Raw genomic sequence first — 13,380 nt, 5'->3', positions numbered from 1 at the left:
ATTCTATTCTATGGTAATGAATGGTTTCAAATAGTACATTTTTCCTATAAATCATATAGCACATAGCAGTGTCTTATTTCTTAATAAAAATCTCATGGTTGATACATTCAAACATTAAATAATATAAAACAAAAATAAATATATTTTAGCTATGGTGTAAATGCCACTGGATTGTAACTTGATGGTAAAGTTGTAATAAAATAGTGTGATGAATTTTAATTTTAGGGTGTACGTCACTGGATCTGATATACCATTGTGTTGACCTGACTATAATGGGAAACTGGTCCCTGAGGGTGACACCGCTAACAACAACAAACACTCCAATCCTCTTATTAGTGTTTAATGAAAGCAAACAGACCTCTCATTAGGAGTCACGGGGAGACATAATCGCCCTGACTGTGCATGTTTGTGTCACCTGCTGAGTGCTCTGGTCCTCCAGCGTTAGCTTGACTTCCAGTGATTGGCGTGCCTCCTGAAAAGCTGTCCTGTATTTCCTGTCTGCCATGTAGTATGACATTACTCCCACTGTGGCCGCACACAGGTACAGCATCACATCAGCTAGAAGCTACAGGGATAAAATACAGTTAACAGTAATAAAAAGTATTTGTTATTTTACTCATTTCTTCAGTGATCATTTATGAGTCATTTATATTAATTAATTTTAACCTTAACAATTAAAACTTTATTACATGAATTTACACTTTTCCCCCCAATTTGAGGCTCAGATGACTGATTTGAGCGAGGTACACACAGGACTACCAGCCTCTTGTTTACTGGAAAGCAGCACTAACTTGGCCTTATTTAAACTAAATCCTTATTTGGCCTGTGAATAAAAACAGAAATATGTTTATTTGTTAAATACGGAGAATCTACATAACCTATAATTTATGTTGATCGACAGTGGGCTCTAGCAGTCTATCCTTATTCGTTCAAACTTGACTGAAGAAAGGCTTATTTTATGCTTATGGTCCCCTTATGCCCAGAGCTATTTAGAACCTAAAAGTATGCCTACCTATACTTCTGTTTACCTGTCTGACCAGCAGAGGCCCCTGCAAGTTCTCGTTGAACCTCTGGGCCACAGTGACCCCCTGCACGAGCACGTGCACCCCACAGGAGACCGCGCTGAGCAGGATTAGCGGCACGAGCTTCAGTGGCAGCGTCAGGAAGGTGGAGAAGGTGAAGAAGGCCTGCCATCCCACCGAGTTACTGGCGTGAGGGGCTGGCTCATAGTTTAGCCCCAAGTAACACAAAACGTGCACACTTATCATAAGCCACAGGACGTATGGCACTGCTCCGCGTAGAACAGGTGATGAGGGAAGTTTTTGAAAGTAACACAAAACGTACAAAACTATGTCTGCGGCTAAACCCGCCGCTGCTACGACTATCATCGCCACTTTATCCTGCGTATAAACTACAGCGCACATGATGATGATGAAGCTGTTGAAAAGGGCGGCAAACATGACCATCACCAACAGACTCTTTTGTCTCTGCCGGCGGAAATAGCTTTGGTAAAGTCTCTCCAGTGAGTCGGGCGTAAAGGTGAGACGCACGGCGCGCGGTACGCAGTGGCAGCACCGGGTCTCAGACACAGTGACCCCTCCCGTCCGAACCCGGCCACGTGGATCGGTATCCCCAGAAATCTGGACGGAATACTCCGCAGAGAACTCCACCGACTGTCCCCTGTGTACCGTTTGGACGCGGTCTACTGCCATTGCGTTTTTTTTTCAAATATGTAATCCGCAGGTAGGCTAATACTGCTTTACAACACTTTAAAAAAGAAAAGTTCAGTTCCACGTGCGCTCCATTTTCAAAATAACTTGACAAAAATGTGCAACATGTCATTCACAAAAGCAACCTAAGAAATTCACTTGATTTTATACATCTTTCCGGAAAATGATGAAAAAATTTAAGCAAGTGTTGTGGGTCATCTTCAAGACTGTCTTTCCAAGCCTCCAAAACCTTTATCCAAAATTGTGGATCCATACCTGCTGCCTTATCAAGCAATAACCCTAACTGAAGTACCTGTTAAAATATTTACATAGGTCTGATCATCATGAATCTCTCCTGTCTTCTGATGTTATGGCTCTCCTCTCCTCCCACTCATCCCCCAGTCTGCCTCTGCTCTGTTACTGTTGCTAAGATGAAACCAAAGTAACTGCCACCTTGCACTCACATCTTGGGAAAAGAGGCAATATGACTCTTGAGGAGGTGAGAGGAGGAACACTTACCACTCTTAACAGCCACTTGTGCAAAAGAAAACAAATTTTATTGAGCAAAGCTTTGTACAGCAATTGGAGAAAAAAAAAAACATATTGTTTTCACACTTAATCCCTGCAAAATCACACTGATGTTTACTTATTTAAATTAATTTTAAGTTATTGGACCTATGCACAGTAGGCTTTTAATACAGTGTGCTTTTCCTGAACATTTACAGAATATTAAATGGCAATGCTTGCAGAAACATGTTCTTATGGAGCTTGTAACAATTAATGCAAACAGACCAGAGTATAACAATCACAGAGATAAATTACTTTTTTTCCCTAAGGTATAGTGACTGTTGTATTTTCACAAACCACCACTAGATGCTATCTACAGTTGCAGTGCCAACTTTGGCTTAAGCCAGAGACCACAGGTGAGCCTGAACAAAGAGCAGGTGAGTGGGGAACAGGATTCACATCTGGTAAATTAAAATAAAATAAACTCATGGATGGTAGTTTTAAAGCACAAACATATTATAATTTAAGTACATAGGTCTACTGAGAATTACAGTTTTAACTACCAATACAGATAGGCACATTTAATTTTCTCATACAGAATCAACAACACAAAACTATAAGACACACAGACACAGTCATTGTGTGTTTACCCTTTCTGCAGGCGCAGGTAGTGTTCTCCCTAACATACCTGACAGAGTGCTTCCCAAAGCCAATGCTAAGGCCAGTAACACCCCCACAGTCCCGAGCTTCCCCAGAGCAGCTGTTCCTAACACAGCCACTCCCAGTGCCCCAGCTCCGATCGGTGCTGCTGCTGCGGTGATTGTTTCCATGCCAATCTCTTTAACCAGCTCCGGCCCTGTGAGAAGTCCCCGGCGGAGTTGCATTCTGGTGTTGAACGGGCTTTTTGGTGCTCCAAGGACATATGACCCCATTGAAACAAAGATGGCTGTAGTGAGTTCCGACGTCCCCATTAGAGAAGAACTTGAGACTTTACTAGCTGCAATCACTCCAACAGCAACTGAAGAAATAGTTGTTAAAAATGTGAATCTTGAATTATACACTTCTTTGGCTGCGACACTTGCAGCCGAAAGTGATACCGCTGCAACTACAGTGATTCCCAATATCCCCCCGGTGCTGGCTCTTGCCCCTAAACTTGGCACATTGTTCCAGATGACTCTTAGTGCAATTGCTGACAAAACAGAAGTCCCAATTGCAATGTTTCCAGCCATCTCTGTTCCCACATCAACCATGGCCACTGTCCCCAGGCCTGCTCCTAATATGCCAGCCGACAGGAAAGCCACCCAAAGGACAGACTCGATCATAATTACCATTTCTGCTTCTGAGTTATTCTCCAGCTCACCTGCTCCTAACCCCACACCAAACCCAAGCATTCCCACTACGACTGAATAAAAAAATACTCGCTCCAGTAGTTTGCATTCAGTCACGCATTTGGGTCTGGGCGCAATTCGTTCGGTCAGAGCTTTCCGAAGAGCACATAGGAAAGAGATGGTTACTCCAGTTAGAAAAAGTCCAAGCAAAACACCCATTCTTCCATAGTAGACACTAACATATAGGGTGACAAAGATTATGGACAGTGCTTGTGTCAGTTGATTTATATTGGAGTAGAAGAACACTGCAACTACTAAAATCAATTGAACTATGATGTACACCCCCAGTGGAAGTAGACCCCATAATACCCCTGTAGTAGCAGCTCCTAATATTAAAGAAACTGATGTTGCCATTGCAGTCAGCCATGGTATATCAGATCCGATATGTTTTAGTAGCTTCATCACCATGGCAGCAAGTAGAAAGCCACTTCCCAGAGAAATGAGCATTGAGGTGCAAACTAGACAGGCGGTTACGACCCCAACTCCAGTGGATCCTGCTCGACTGGCGGCCTGAACTGCAATAGGGAGCAGTGTAGGTTCTTCACTTAGCCATGGCTCCAGGGCAAATGAGGAGGCCTGTACAAAGGCAAATCCAGCAGCAGACCCTCTAAGAATGGCCCCCAGAAGAACAGAGACACCTAGAGGACATAATTGGAAAATAAAACTAAAGAAACTGAAATAGATAATTTTGGCAGTTTTAAATGATACAGTGCCATTCATGCATTGTAATAATATGTTTTTACATGTAATGAAGTAATGAATCTGCCGATAAGTGAGCGCTGACGGCTGTGTGCTTGTTTCAACACAGCGCTGTCACTTTAAGAGAAAATGAAAGTGGCTGAACGACTCCATTATGAAACTTAAGACTAAGAAGAACAATTTAACATTTAAAAAATAATAAATGTCCCATGGTCTAGTCCACAGTAGTACAGCATCTTATGAAAATACTGTAGACTTAATTCATGGTATCTGCTTCACATAGTAAGCCCAAGTTTGGGACAAAATGGTAAGTTGTCTCTTGTTACATTGCTGCAGCATGTTGAAAAGGATCTAACTCCATGCACTATTGGACATAGCCAGTGGCAGTTTAAGTCAAAGTTTGATGTTAGCACATAGGCCTAATTTTATAGGCAGTGTTTAGTACCTCTCAAAGGGCTAACCCTAATTCATTTTAAGAAACTTACCCACTGGTTCCTCCATTGTCCCACACTGCACCAGGTTTCTTGACTTCAGCTATAAGCCCCACCTTTTCCTGTTCAGAGATGAAATTAATAAAACATGTTAATTATAAACTACATAGTAAGGCATTATTGGGATTTGACCAGAAAGTAGCCTATGATAGTCGTTTACATGCCTTTTTCGACCATTTATTTTTGGAAGTTTACCTGCTATACTTGCACCTGCAGGGTATATGTAGGCTTTTAAAATAATAAGTTAAATTATCTGGAAGGAAAAAATGTTTAATTTTTTTTTAAGCCAATATTATCCTAGCTTGTCTGCCTTATAGGCTTAATGTATTATTATTCTATAAGTTATGCATGCATATGATTAAATAGTTCCAATGGAATTACTTATTTATATTTATTCTTCTCCAACTCAGCACTGTTTTTATTATAGATCCATGTTTTTAAAATAAAAAGTGTTCCGCGTCTGCAGTCAGCTGACTGTGACGTTGCGTCATGTGATTGTCGTTTCCGTTAAAACGGCGTACGGAGCGGTGTATGTTTATTTTTCGTTCCCCGTGATTCACCGTACGGTGCGGTGCGGAGAGGACACTTTGGACACTTCACCTGAGCGAATGTTGTAACACGTATTTAGTGAGTATGGCACAATCTAGCTGTTTATTTTCCTTTGTACAGTGAACCTCAGCACTGATGGAGTGTTCTGCCTGTTAAGAACATAAAGAACGTGTGAATTGTAGGCTCCTTTTCAAGTGTTTCAAAGTGTATTTATATACTTGTTGTATTTTATTTGATATATTAATTAGTGTACTCTAAAAGGCCTACAAAGACAATTTACTTTTCAATAATGTTTGGATTGTGAAGTGTTGTAAGGTAATGAATGTGCAGTGCAATCATGTGATATTTTTGTGGCGTGGAAGTCACCTAGCAGGTTGTAGATGTGGAGAGCCCTAACTCTGTATAGACGGGAATACAAATGTATGAGCAGTAGCTGCTTTAAATCCTGAGATTATTATGTTTTATTTTGTTTAAATAAGGGGAGGTCCCTTATTATCTTTCTACTTAGTGAGTGAACTTATTTATAGCAACTCAACACTTCACAGTGACAGTGAGTTTTGATAACATTTTATAATATCTACCCCTTAACAACAAAGACTGAATTCAGAAAGAATAGATTATTGAGAATGATTTCCTAACCATAATCTCCTGCTTTATTAAGGCTTATTAAGGTGCAATTTTTAGCAAGTAGTACTTGAAATGTTTGTCTTATGATTGCATGTACATGGAATTTTTTTCATCAAGTTACAGTAAACCTCCACAGGAAATAATCTAACCTACCTTTCTGATCACCCCCTTAGGAATGTATCAATCTGTGATATTTTTGGCATGGGCCCTGTGTGTATCAGCTCTTGACAATGGCCTAATGTCTACCCCACCCATGGGCTGGTTGGCATGGGAGCGATACCGCTGTGACATTGACTGCGAGAATGATCCTAAAAACTGTATCAGGTAAGACAACCTTAAAAATAGACAAAGAAAATTTAGTTTTCCTAATATGCTTTTGGTTTCAATTAGCTCTATCAACCAATTATTTACAGTAGACATATTTTTGGGTGCTTAGTATTAAACTACTATTCCATTTGCAGTTTTTACAATTTTGTTAATTTGAGAAAACATGTTTGATCTACAATTGCTTGATAATAGAGACAGGTCCATTGACTTCCTTTTCAAACTGCAGAACTGTCCCCCATTTCTTTGTAGTGGCATTTCACATTGAAAACAAGTGATTTTCATTTACATACTTTTATGTTGGAAAAAAGTCTTGATAACATTTTTGAATTTTGATCCATGTATGACCCAAAGTCAGAATTTTAAAAAAATAATTGCAAGTAAGAACAGAGCAGTGGGCAGAGATAGGGGGTAGGTGAAAACAGAAATTTGTTCTCAAATCTTCTCAAGTCTTGTATGCAAAGCAATACAGGATTGCTCAAACACACACAGTATAATAATGGTCATGAAGGTCAAATTTGCACAATATGTTCACTTTAAATGGTTTGTTAAATTATTTACTGTGACAATTTTGTGTTTTAGTGAGAAACTCTTTATGGATATGGCAGACAGACTCTCAGAGGATGGCTGGAGGGAACTGGGATATGTTTATGTCAACATTGATGATTGCTGGTCATCGATGCAGAGAGACAAAGATGGCCGACTTCAGCCTGACCCCAAAAGGTACAGAATCTTATTGTGCAAAAGTTAACGTGCTGATTTAGCTACCCACAAACGCTTAAGCAATAAAACTCAGCGTGACGGTCATGCTCATGGACTATGTTTGGTACAGGTTCACATGCACAATCAGCAGGAAGGGAAAGGAATTGCCATAAATGCAGAATTATGTTCATATATCCTGGGTCACATAAACCCAGTTAGTGGACTCTGGGAAAACAATTTCCATAACTTTTCTGTTAGATTAAGTTTATTGATTCTACATTGAAGAATGTTTCAGTGCAAAGGGTAAAGTGTAAGAATCAATGCAGATAAAATATTATACTTTTTTCCTCATCTGGAAAGTAGTTAAGCAAATTTGACAAAAATTAACATGTTGAGATACTCAGTTTGATACTTTTTGATCCTGAAATTGAAATTGTGTGAGAATTTTAGTTTTTTCAAACACTTGCATTCTTTTAACGCAAAAAAATATAGAAACATGCTGCATCCTTCATTCTTTAGATTTCCAGGGGGTATCAAAAAGTTGGCCCATTATTTGCACGACAGAGGCCTCAAGTTGGGAATCTACGGAGACATGGGCACTCACACCTGTGGAGGATATCCTGGGACCACACTTGACAAAATTGAAATAGATGCTAAAACATTTGCTGACTGGGAAGTAGACATGTTCAAATTTGATGGCTGCTATTCCAATGCTACTGAGCAGGAACAGGGTAATTATGTCTATATCTTTTTAGGGAGTAATTTGAGTTTTGTCTAACGTCTTTCTCTTTCTTACAGGCTATCCACTCATGTCTAAAGCACTAAATGCAACTGGCCGTCCCATTGGTTACTCCTGCAGTTGGCCAGCTTATCAGGGTGGTCTGCCTCCCAAGGTCAGCTCTTAAAGTGAAATATTCAACTGAATAGCCTGAATTGAAATGTTGTATCTTTTTTTGTTAGAGTGACCTGAATAATCAATTAAATAATCATCCTTAATCATCTCTATCTGTTTCAATAGATAACTGTCAATTTCAATCAATTTCAGGTGAACTACACACAATTGGGTGAGATCTGCAACTTGTGGCGTAACTACGGTGACATCCAGGACTCTTGGTCCAGTGTGGTGGCAATTGTGGACTGGTTCTTTGAAAACCAGGAAGTTTTAATACCCGCAGCAGGTCCTGGGAGGTGGAATGACCCTGATATGGTCTGATATTTTCTTAAGCATCAATCCCTATGTATAAAAACATGTTGAGGTGTTGAGTGATTTCTAAAAATGCTGACATTGTCCTTCACAGTTAATTATAGGAGATTTTGGCCTCAGTCTGGAGCAGTCTCGCTCTCAGATGGCTCTTTGGGCTATAATGGCTGCTCCTCTGTTTATGTCCAATGACCTGCGTACCCTCAGCAGTGGAGCCAGAGCCATCCTCCAAAACAAAATGATCATCAGCATCAACCAGGACCCACTGGGCATTCAGGGCCAACGCATTGTAAAGGTGTGTAACTTTCATTTGTAACATTTTATCTCAATCATTATTCTTATTATTGGATATTAACATTAGTGATTTATTGTTCTAGGAAAAGAGCGGCATCCAAATCTTCTGGCGTCCTCTCTCCAAAAACACCAGCGCTTTGTTATTTTTCAGCCGGCGAACTGACATGCCTTATCGTTACACGACATCACTCAGCAAACTCAATTACACTACAGGAAGTTACAAGGTTGGTCTCATTCAAATATAGTGCTAAGGTGCACTAGGTTAGATTACTGGCAGATGATACTTCTTGTCTCTATAGCAATTTTATTACTTTACTCAGAATATTCCACATTATGGCATCAAACATAACACCATAGAGCTAAGTTACATGTGTAAAGAGGCAACCCCGTTCAGAGAAAACAAGGCATGTTTTTCAAGGTTACATTTCAGGCAAATTAATAACATCTCAGTTCGCATGCCCTCCACTATGGAAGTCGGACAGTGTGTCTTTATTGCATTATGCTTTTTCATTGTGTATTGTCTTATCCTACAGGTCACTGATGTTTACACATACCAGACAACCGTGCTGAAGGACTCTGATGAGTTTGTGGTGTCTGTGAATCCCAGTGGTGTAGTCATGTGGTACATCTCTGCACCCTCAAAACTCAACTCCCGTCTCTACTTTAGACATGGCTATGCCCCAGCCTCCGCCCATGAGCATGTCAACAATGAAATACCATATGTACTTTAACATTTTAACTGCAGGAGATTTTAGCCCAGTATATGGTGTCAAAAACAAAATATTAAGCAATCACTGTTTTCTGAGAGAAATGTGAAACTTCTCCCACTTCTCTAATTTTATTCTTCAAAATTGTACAGCCAGCATTTTATCCAACTTTTGGGAACATGCATTTTACCTTACAGATTTTATATGTATAAATTTTATGGAAATTCTATTTGTATAAATTAAGTCTTTTGTTACTGTCTTTTAATAAATCAAATATTGTTGGGAAATTATTATTTTGAAGTTATTTTGTTATGCAAAGATGTGGAAGTTTGTTTTTAATTCCACCTAAAACTTTTTTCTGTTTCCTCAGCAGATTTCTGTTTGCATAAATTTCAAAACTATTCACATCACAAGTTCAAATAGATTTTTTGTGTGATCATAACCCATTTTATAACATAATCTAATTCATGTGCATTGCTAAGTTTCATCCAGTGTGGTCTATGGATGCAAAAAGCAGGGACCCTCTTTGGTGAACAGTGTGTTGCCTGATTGCCATTGTAAACTTTGTTATATAGTTATAATTTTAGTATAGCTGCAGTTGACTAAAGTAATTCTTGGTCGACTAAAGACATATTCTGCTGATTGTTTAGTTGACTGAAAATCTCAAATTATTATGTATCTATGTATCTGACTGAAACTGCACTCACAACAATACAACTGCAATTCATGCAAAAATGACTACTAGAATACTAGAAATACTAGAAAACAACATATTCTATAAATATCAATCATGAGTTTATGGTATAAATACCATAAACACCAAATCTCACTCACTGAGTAACTTCTCCTTTCTACTGTTTTCCCATATACATGCTTATAATCTAAATAAAATTATTAATTGTCTAATACAAATTTTAGTTGACTAAGACTCTATTGACCGATCAATGTCAAACCAACTGCAAAAACTTAATAGCACTATATGGAAGGAACCACTAGAGGTCAGCACTGCGCGTTTTTGCCTCCCTTTGTGTAGCCTTGTGCCAGCAAATGCACCTGCTGAAGATCACAAGGTCACCCGGTGCACTTTGCTATCTTTTGTTATGATTCACACCCCTCTGACATCACCTTTTACTTTCACACGCGTACAACTGTGTACATTTTAGCCTGTTTTGTCCTTGGCATTGCACTTCTCATTTGGAATAAAAAGTCATTGTATTCTCCTCTTGGATACATCTCCTCTGACCTTGGCCTGTGTGTGTCTGCAGTCAGATATGATCCCAGCCGTCACAAGCTTAGACTGGTGAAATGCACATTGATACAGAGACACTAATAAGTCTTTGAGGTTATTCCAGGCTAGGTCCAAATCCGAACCAGCGTGTGAAAGAGGATCTAAGCCTTCCCTTCATTTCTCTTTCAGTATTCTCAGGTGACATTCACGCCTGCCAAATCCACTGTCGAGGTCTCAGTCATTTGTTAACAAGATGTGGAGGAAGCCATAGTTAGACTATAGTTTCTGTTCAAAGTGGAAATACAAAAAAGAGACAAGAGTAGAGTATTGGAACAAGAAAGGGAGGGGTGCTGAGATGAGGCTGTGCGTTCCTGCCAATGCTCACGTAGGCTTCACAGCTGCAGAGGAAGGCTTGCAACGCTCCTCTTTGTATCCCCATTCCAAATGACCAGGAAAAGTCCTCATTCAGTCCTTCTCATCTGCTCTTACCCCCACTCCCCGCCCTCATGGTCACCGGGCAAGTCATGCTGTGTGCCTCAAGCCGATCAACCCCACATGTCCACTGGAAGGTTAACACTTATTTAAACAGGACATTTGATGGACAGCTGGCCTTATATGATATGCTTAATAATACCATACTTAAAGGTTATGGAGTCAGTTACATTCTATAATAGTGTAATACTAAGTTTCACCTCTAAAAAAACTGTGTGGAATGGGCTCAGACTGCCTAAAAGTGGCTAAAAATAGAATCGTTTGACTTTACCTCAGCCATAACAATATAATTTTTGTGGGTCAGAACTGGAAGGCAAGTTGTGTCATTAAGTTAACTTGGATTTGTGCATCTTACATGTTGCATACTTCACTGATAGAATAGCAGGATTATACTTTTCAAGATACTATAATAACCCCCAAAAGCAATTGGCTTCATATGGTTCTCCTCTTAGCTCCCCTCAGTCTGTCTATGACTAGAGATTGCCCATTGGGTGGTTGGCATAGGGCGATATTTTGTTTCTTTTACTATGAGCCTATAGAGCTTTTAAGATTTTCAGATTAGTGGTGACCGATATTAATGAAAATGAATGTCTTGATATTTTTTCTGTTAAAAATACAATATTATGCAGCATTTTTAAAATATTTTTTTAATATACATGATATTCAAATTCAGCATAAACTTCAAAACAACGTGATATTTTCCTCAGTATATTGTTAATTTGCCCACCTTATTTGAATGCTTTCATAAAGCTAAAAATGGCACCACATGTTTGTAGTGAATCCAGGATAGACATTATATTTTCTTTATAATATTATATTTTTCTTGTATGTAGTGCAGTGCACTTAATACATATAAGAAATCAACACTGACAATGAAAAAAAAAAACAGATCGTTCTATATCTATGACATGACTACCAAGTCTTGTGATTTCTTTGGATAATGATTCCCATTTGTGAATCAGTGCAAGGCTGCACATGTGTTTGACTGTGCTGATTGAAAATTGAAATGATCTGTTAGGAGTACTTTATCTTATTACTTGGTATCTGGTTTTCATAGTTTTGTAATTTCCTATAGTAATATCCCTTGCCTGTTCATTAAGAATTTTACTAGAAATCCTGCCTTTTGATAATAGTACTTGGATGTCTTTTCCTTTCAGCCCACTCATTCATTGGCAGTAGAGATTTCCAGTATGGGTTTAATTTTCAGCAAATGTGGAAAGTCTGGGAGGTATTACTTAACAACCACTTCTCGGTTGCTCTGCTCTGTGCTCTGCCTCTGCACCTGTGACGTCTTTCTCCTCCTCCTTTTACCCGCCCTTGCATTAGACACACTGACCTCCTGCCTGTGTCCCCAGTGCTCCAAAAGTCCATCCATCTGTTTGTATTAACCTATATGCGATTACATAAAGCTCCCGCTGTCTCTTATATACAGTGTGTTGTTGCAGCTGGAGTGAAGATGTGTCACTAAATTAACAACATATATGACAATATGTGTACACATTTAGCCTGTAGATAGTGACCTATAAGTGGAGAAATTAAAGCATCCTGCATATGGCTATTTAGTGTAGAACCAAGTCATGATGGCCTGGGCATGTTGGCATAATAATACATTTTATTTATTTTTTTTATTTTTTTAGCAATTTGAGCTAGCTTGACTGATGGATTCACCCTACCTACACAGTTGTCAGTTGTCAGTTTAAAGTCGTACTATTTAAAATGCTCTGACCCCCTTTTCAGCCTTTATTCGTCAAGCACACTCAAGTTCCTTTTGATTTTGTTCTTGCACAACATCAACTTTGAGGAAAAATGCTGCGCCTGGAATGCTTCCTAATAAAGTCCATGCAGTAAGAGGTGTCCTGACAAAGAGATAACCAAGGTTATTCACCTCATATGCAGGCATCATCTCATATTTGGCCCGTATCCAATCATTACTGCCTTGTCCTGTATTGTGTTGATCAGAATCACAATCAGCCCTATAGTTCCCAAGGGAAATTTATATTGTGCTGGAGTTGATGACTTTTTGGCATAATTTTAGTATTCAAAGAAGCTTAAAGAATAGTTTAAATATGGATTTTTTCTTCACGTTTTCATGAAAATCATCCTTATTTGTATGTTTCTTAATGAATGAATGTCCCAGCTCGTCCACCAGTGGCTGCTCTACTCCCAGTTACAGATCTGTTTCCACCCTCTGCTGTGTATGAGGCGAGCTGCACGTTTCTGAGGCATTTGGGTTCGCATGGCAACGGGCCAGCTGTCAGCTGCCTGCTTACTGGCAGTGTGTGGGTCAGGCATAGCCTCCGCCAGTACTGTGTGTTTCTGCGCAGTCAGACCAGTGCGCGCCGACAACACAGAAACTCCACCGTGATCTCATTCTTTCCTTTCTAGACCACATCTATCCAATTTACACTGATCCTCCTACTGCAGTTCTTAAAATGGGTACAGTGAGTGACCTCATGCAGCAG

The 13,380-nt window shown here is 39.4% G+C and overlaps 3 protein-coding genes across 3 annotated transcripts; 1 reads left to right on the top strand and 2 right to left on the bottom strand.

Moving 5' to 3' along the window:
* Positions 1 to 415: 415 nt before the first annotated feature.
* LOC129410940 (adenylate cyclase type 3-like) lies at positions 416 to 1,712 on the bottom strand (the record flags this gene model as incomplete). Its single annotated transcript, XM_055160043.1, has 2 exons — positions 1,029 to 1,712; positions 416 to 565 (listed from the first exon to the last, which is right to left on the bottom strand). Coding segments are annotated over exons 1-2 (834 nt in total), but the record flags the coding sequence as incomplete, so codon positions are not given.
* A 532-nt stretch (positions 1,713 to 2,244) lies between these two features.
* Positions 2,245 to 4,856, bottom strand: LOC110153919 (uncharacterized). Its single transcript, XM_020917852.2, has 2 exons — positions 4,789 to 4,856; positions 2,245 to 4,242 (listed from the first exon to the last, which is right to left on the bottom strand). Exons 1-2 carry the CDS (start codon positions 4,802 to 4,804, stop codon positions 2,852 to 2,854), a joined length of 1,407 nt encoding a protein of 468 aa, XP_020773511.1. The 5' UTR covers positions 4,805 to 4,856; the 3' UTR covers positions 2,245 to 2,851.
* A 414-nt stretch (positions 4,857 to 5,270) lies between these two features.
* naga (N-acetylgalactosaminidase, alpha) lies at positions 5,271 to 9,485 on the top strand. Its single transcript, XM_020935822.2, has 9 exons — positions 5,271 to 5,421; positions 6,144 to 6,294; positions 6,877 to 7,017; positions 7,516 to 7,727; positions 7,795 to 7,889; positions 8,042 to 8,203; positions 8,295 to 8,492; positions 8,575 to 8,715; positions 9,025 to 9,485. The coding sequence occupies exons 2-9, from the start codon at positions 6,146 to 6,148 to the stop codon at positions 9,220 to 9,222; spliced, it is 1,296 nt and encodes a 431-aa protein (XP_020791481.1). The 5' UTR covers positions 5,271 to 5,421; positions 6,144 to 6,145; the 3' UTR covers positions 9,223 to 9,485.
* Positions 9,486 to 13,380: the final 3,895 nt, after the last annotated feature.

This window comes from Boleophthalmus pectinirostris, unplaced genomic scaffold (assembly GCF_026225935.1).
Source record: "Boleophthalmus pectinirostris isolate CB_2022bp ecotype Guang Dong unplaced genomic scaffold, ASM2622593v1 HiC_scaffold_288, whole genome shotgun sequence".
In the NCBI taxonomy this organism is placed as follows: domain Eukaryota; kingdom Metazoa; phylum Chordata; class Actinopteri; order Gobiiformes; family Gobiidae; genus Boleophthalmus; species Boleophthalmus pectinirostris.
The sequence above is the reverse complement of the archived record's forward strand: the minus strand, read 5'-3'. Positions and strand labels throughout refer to the sequence as shown.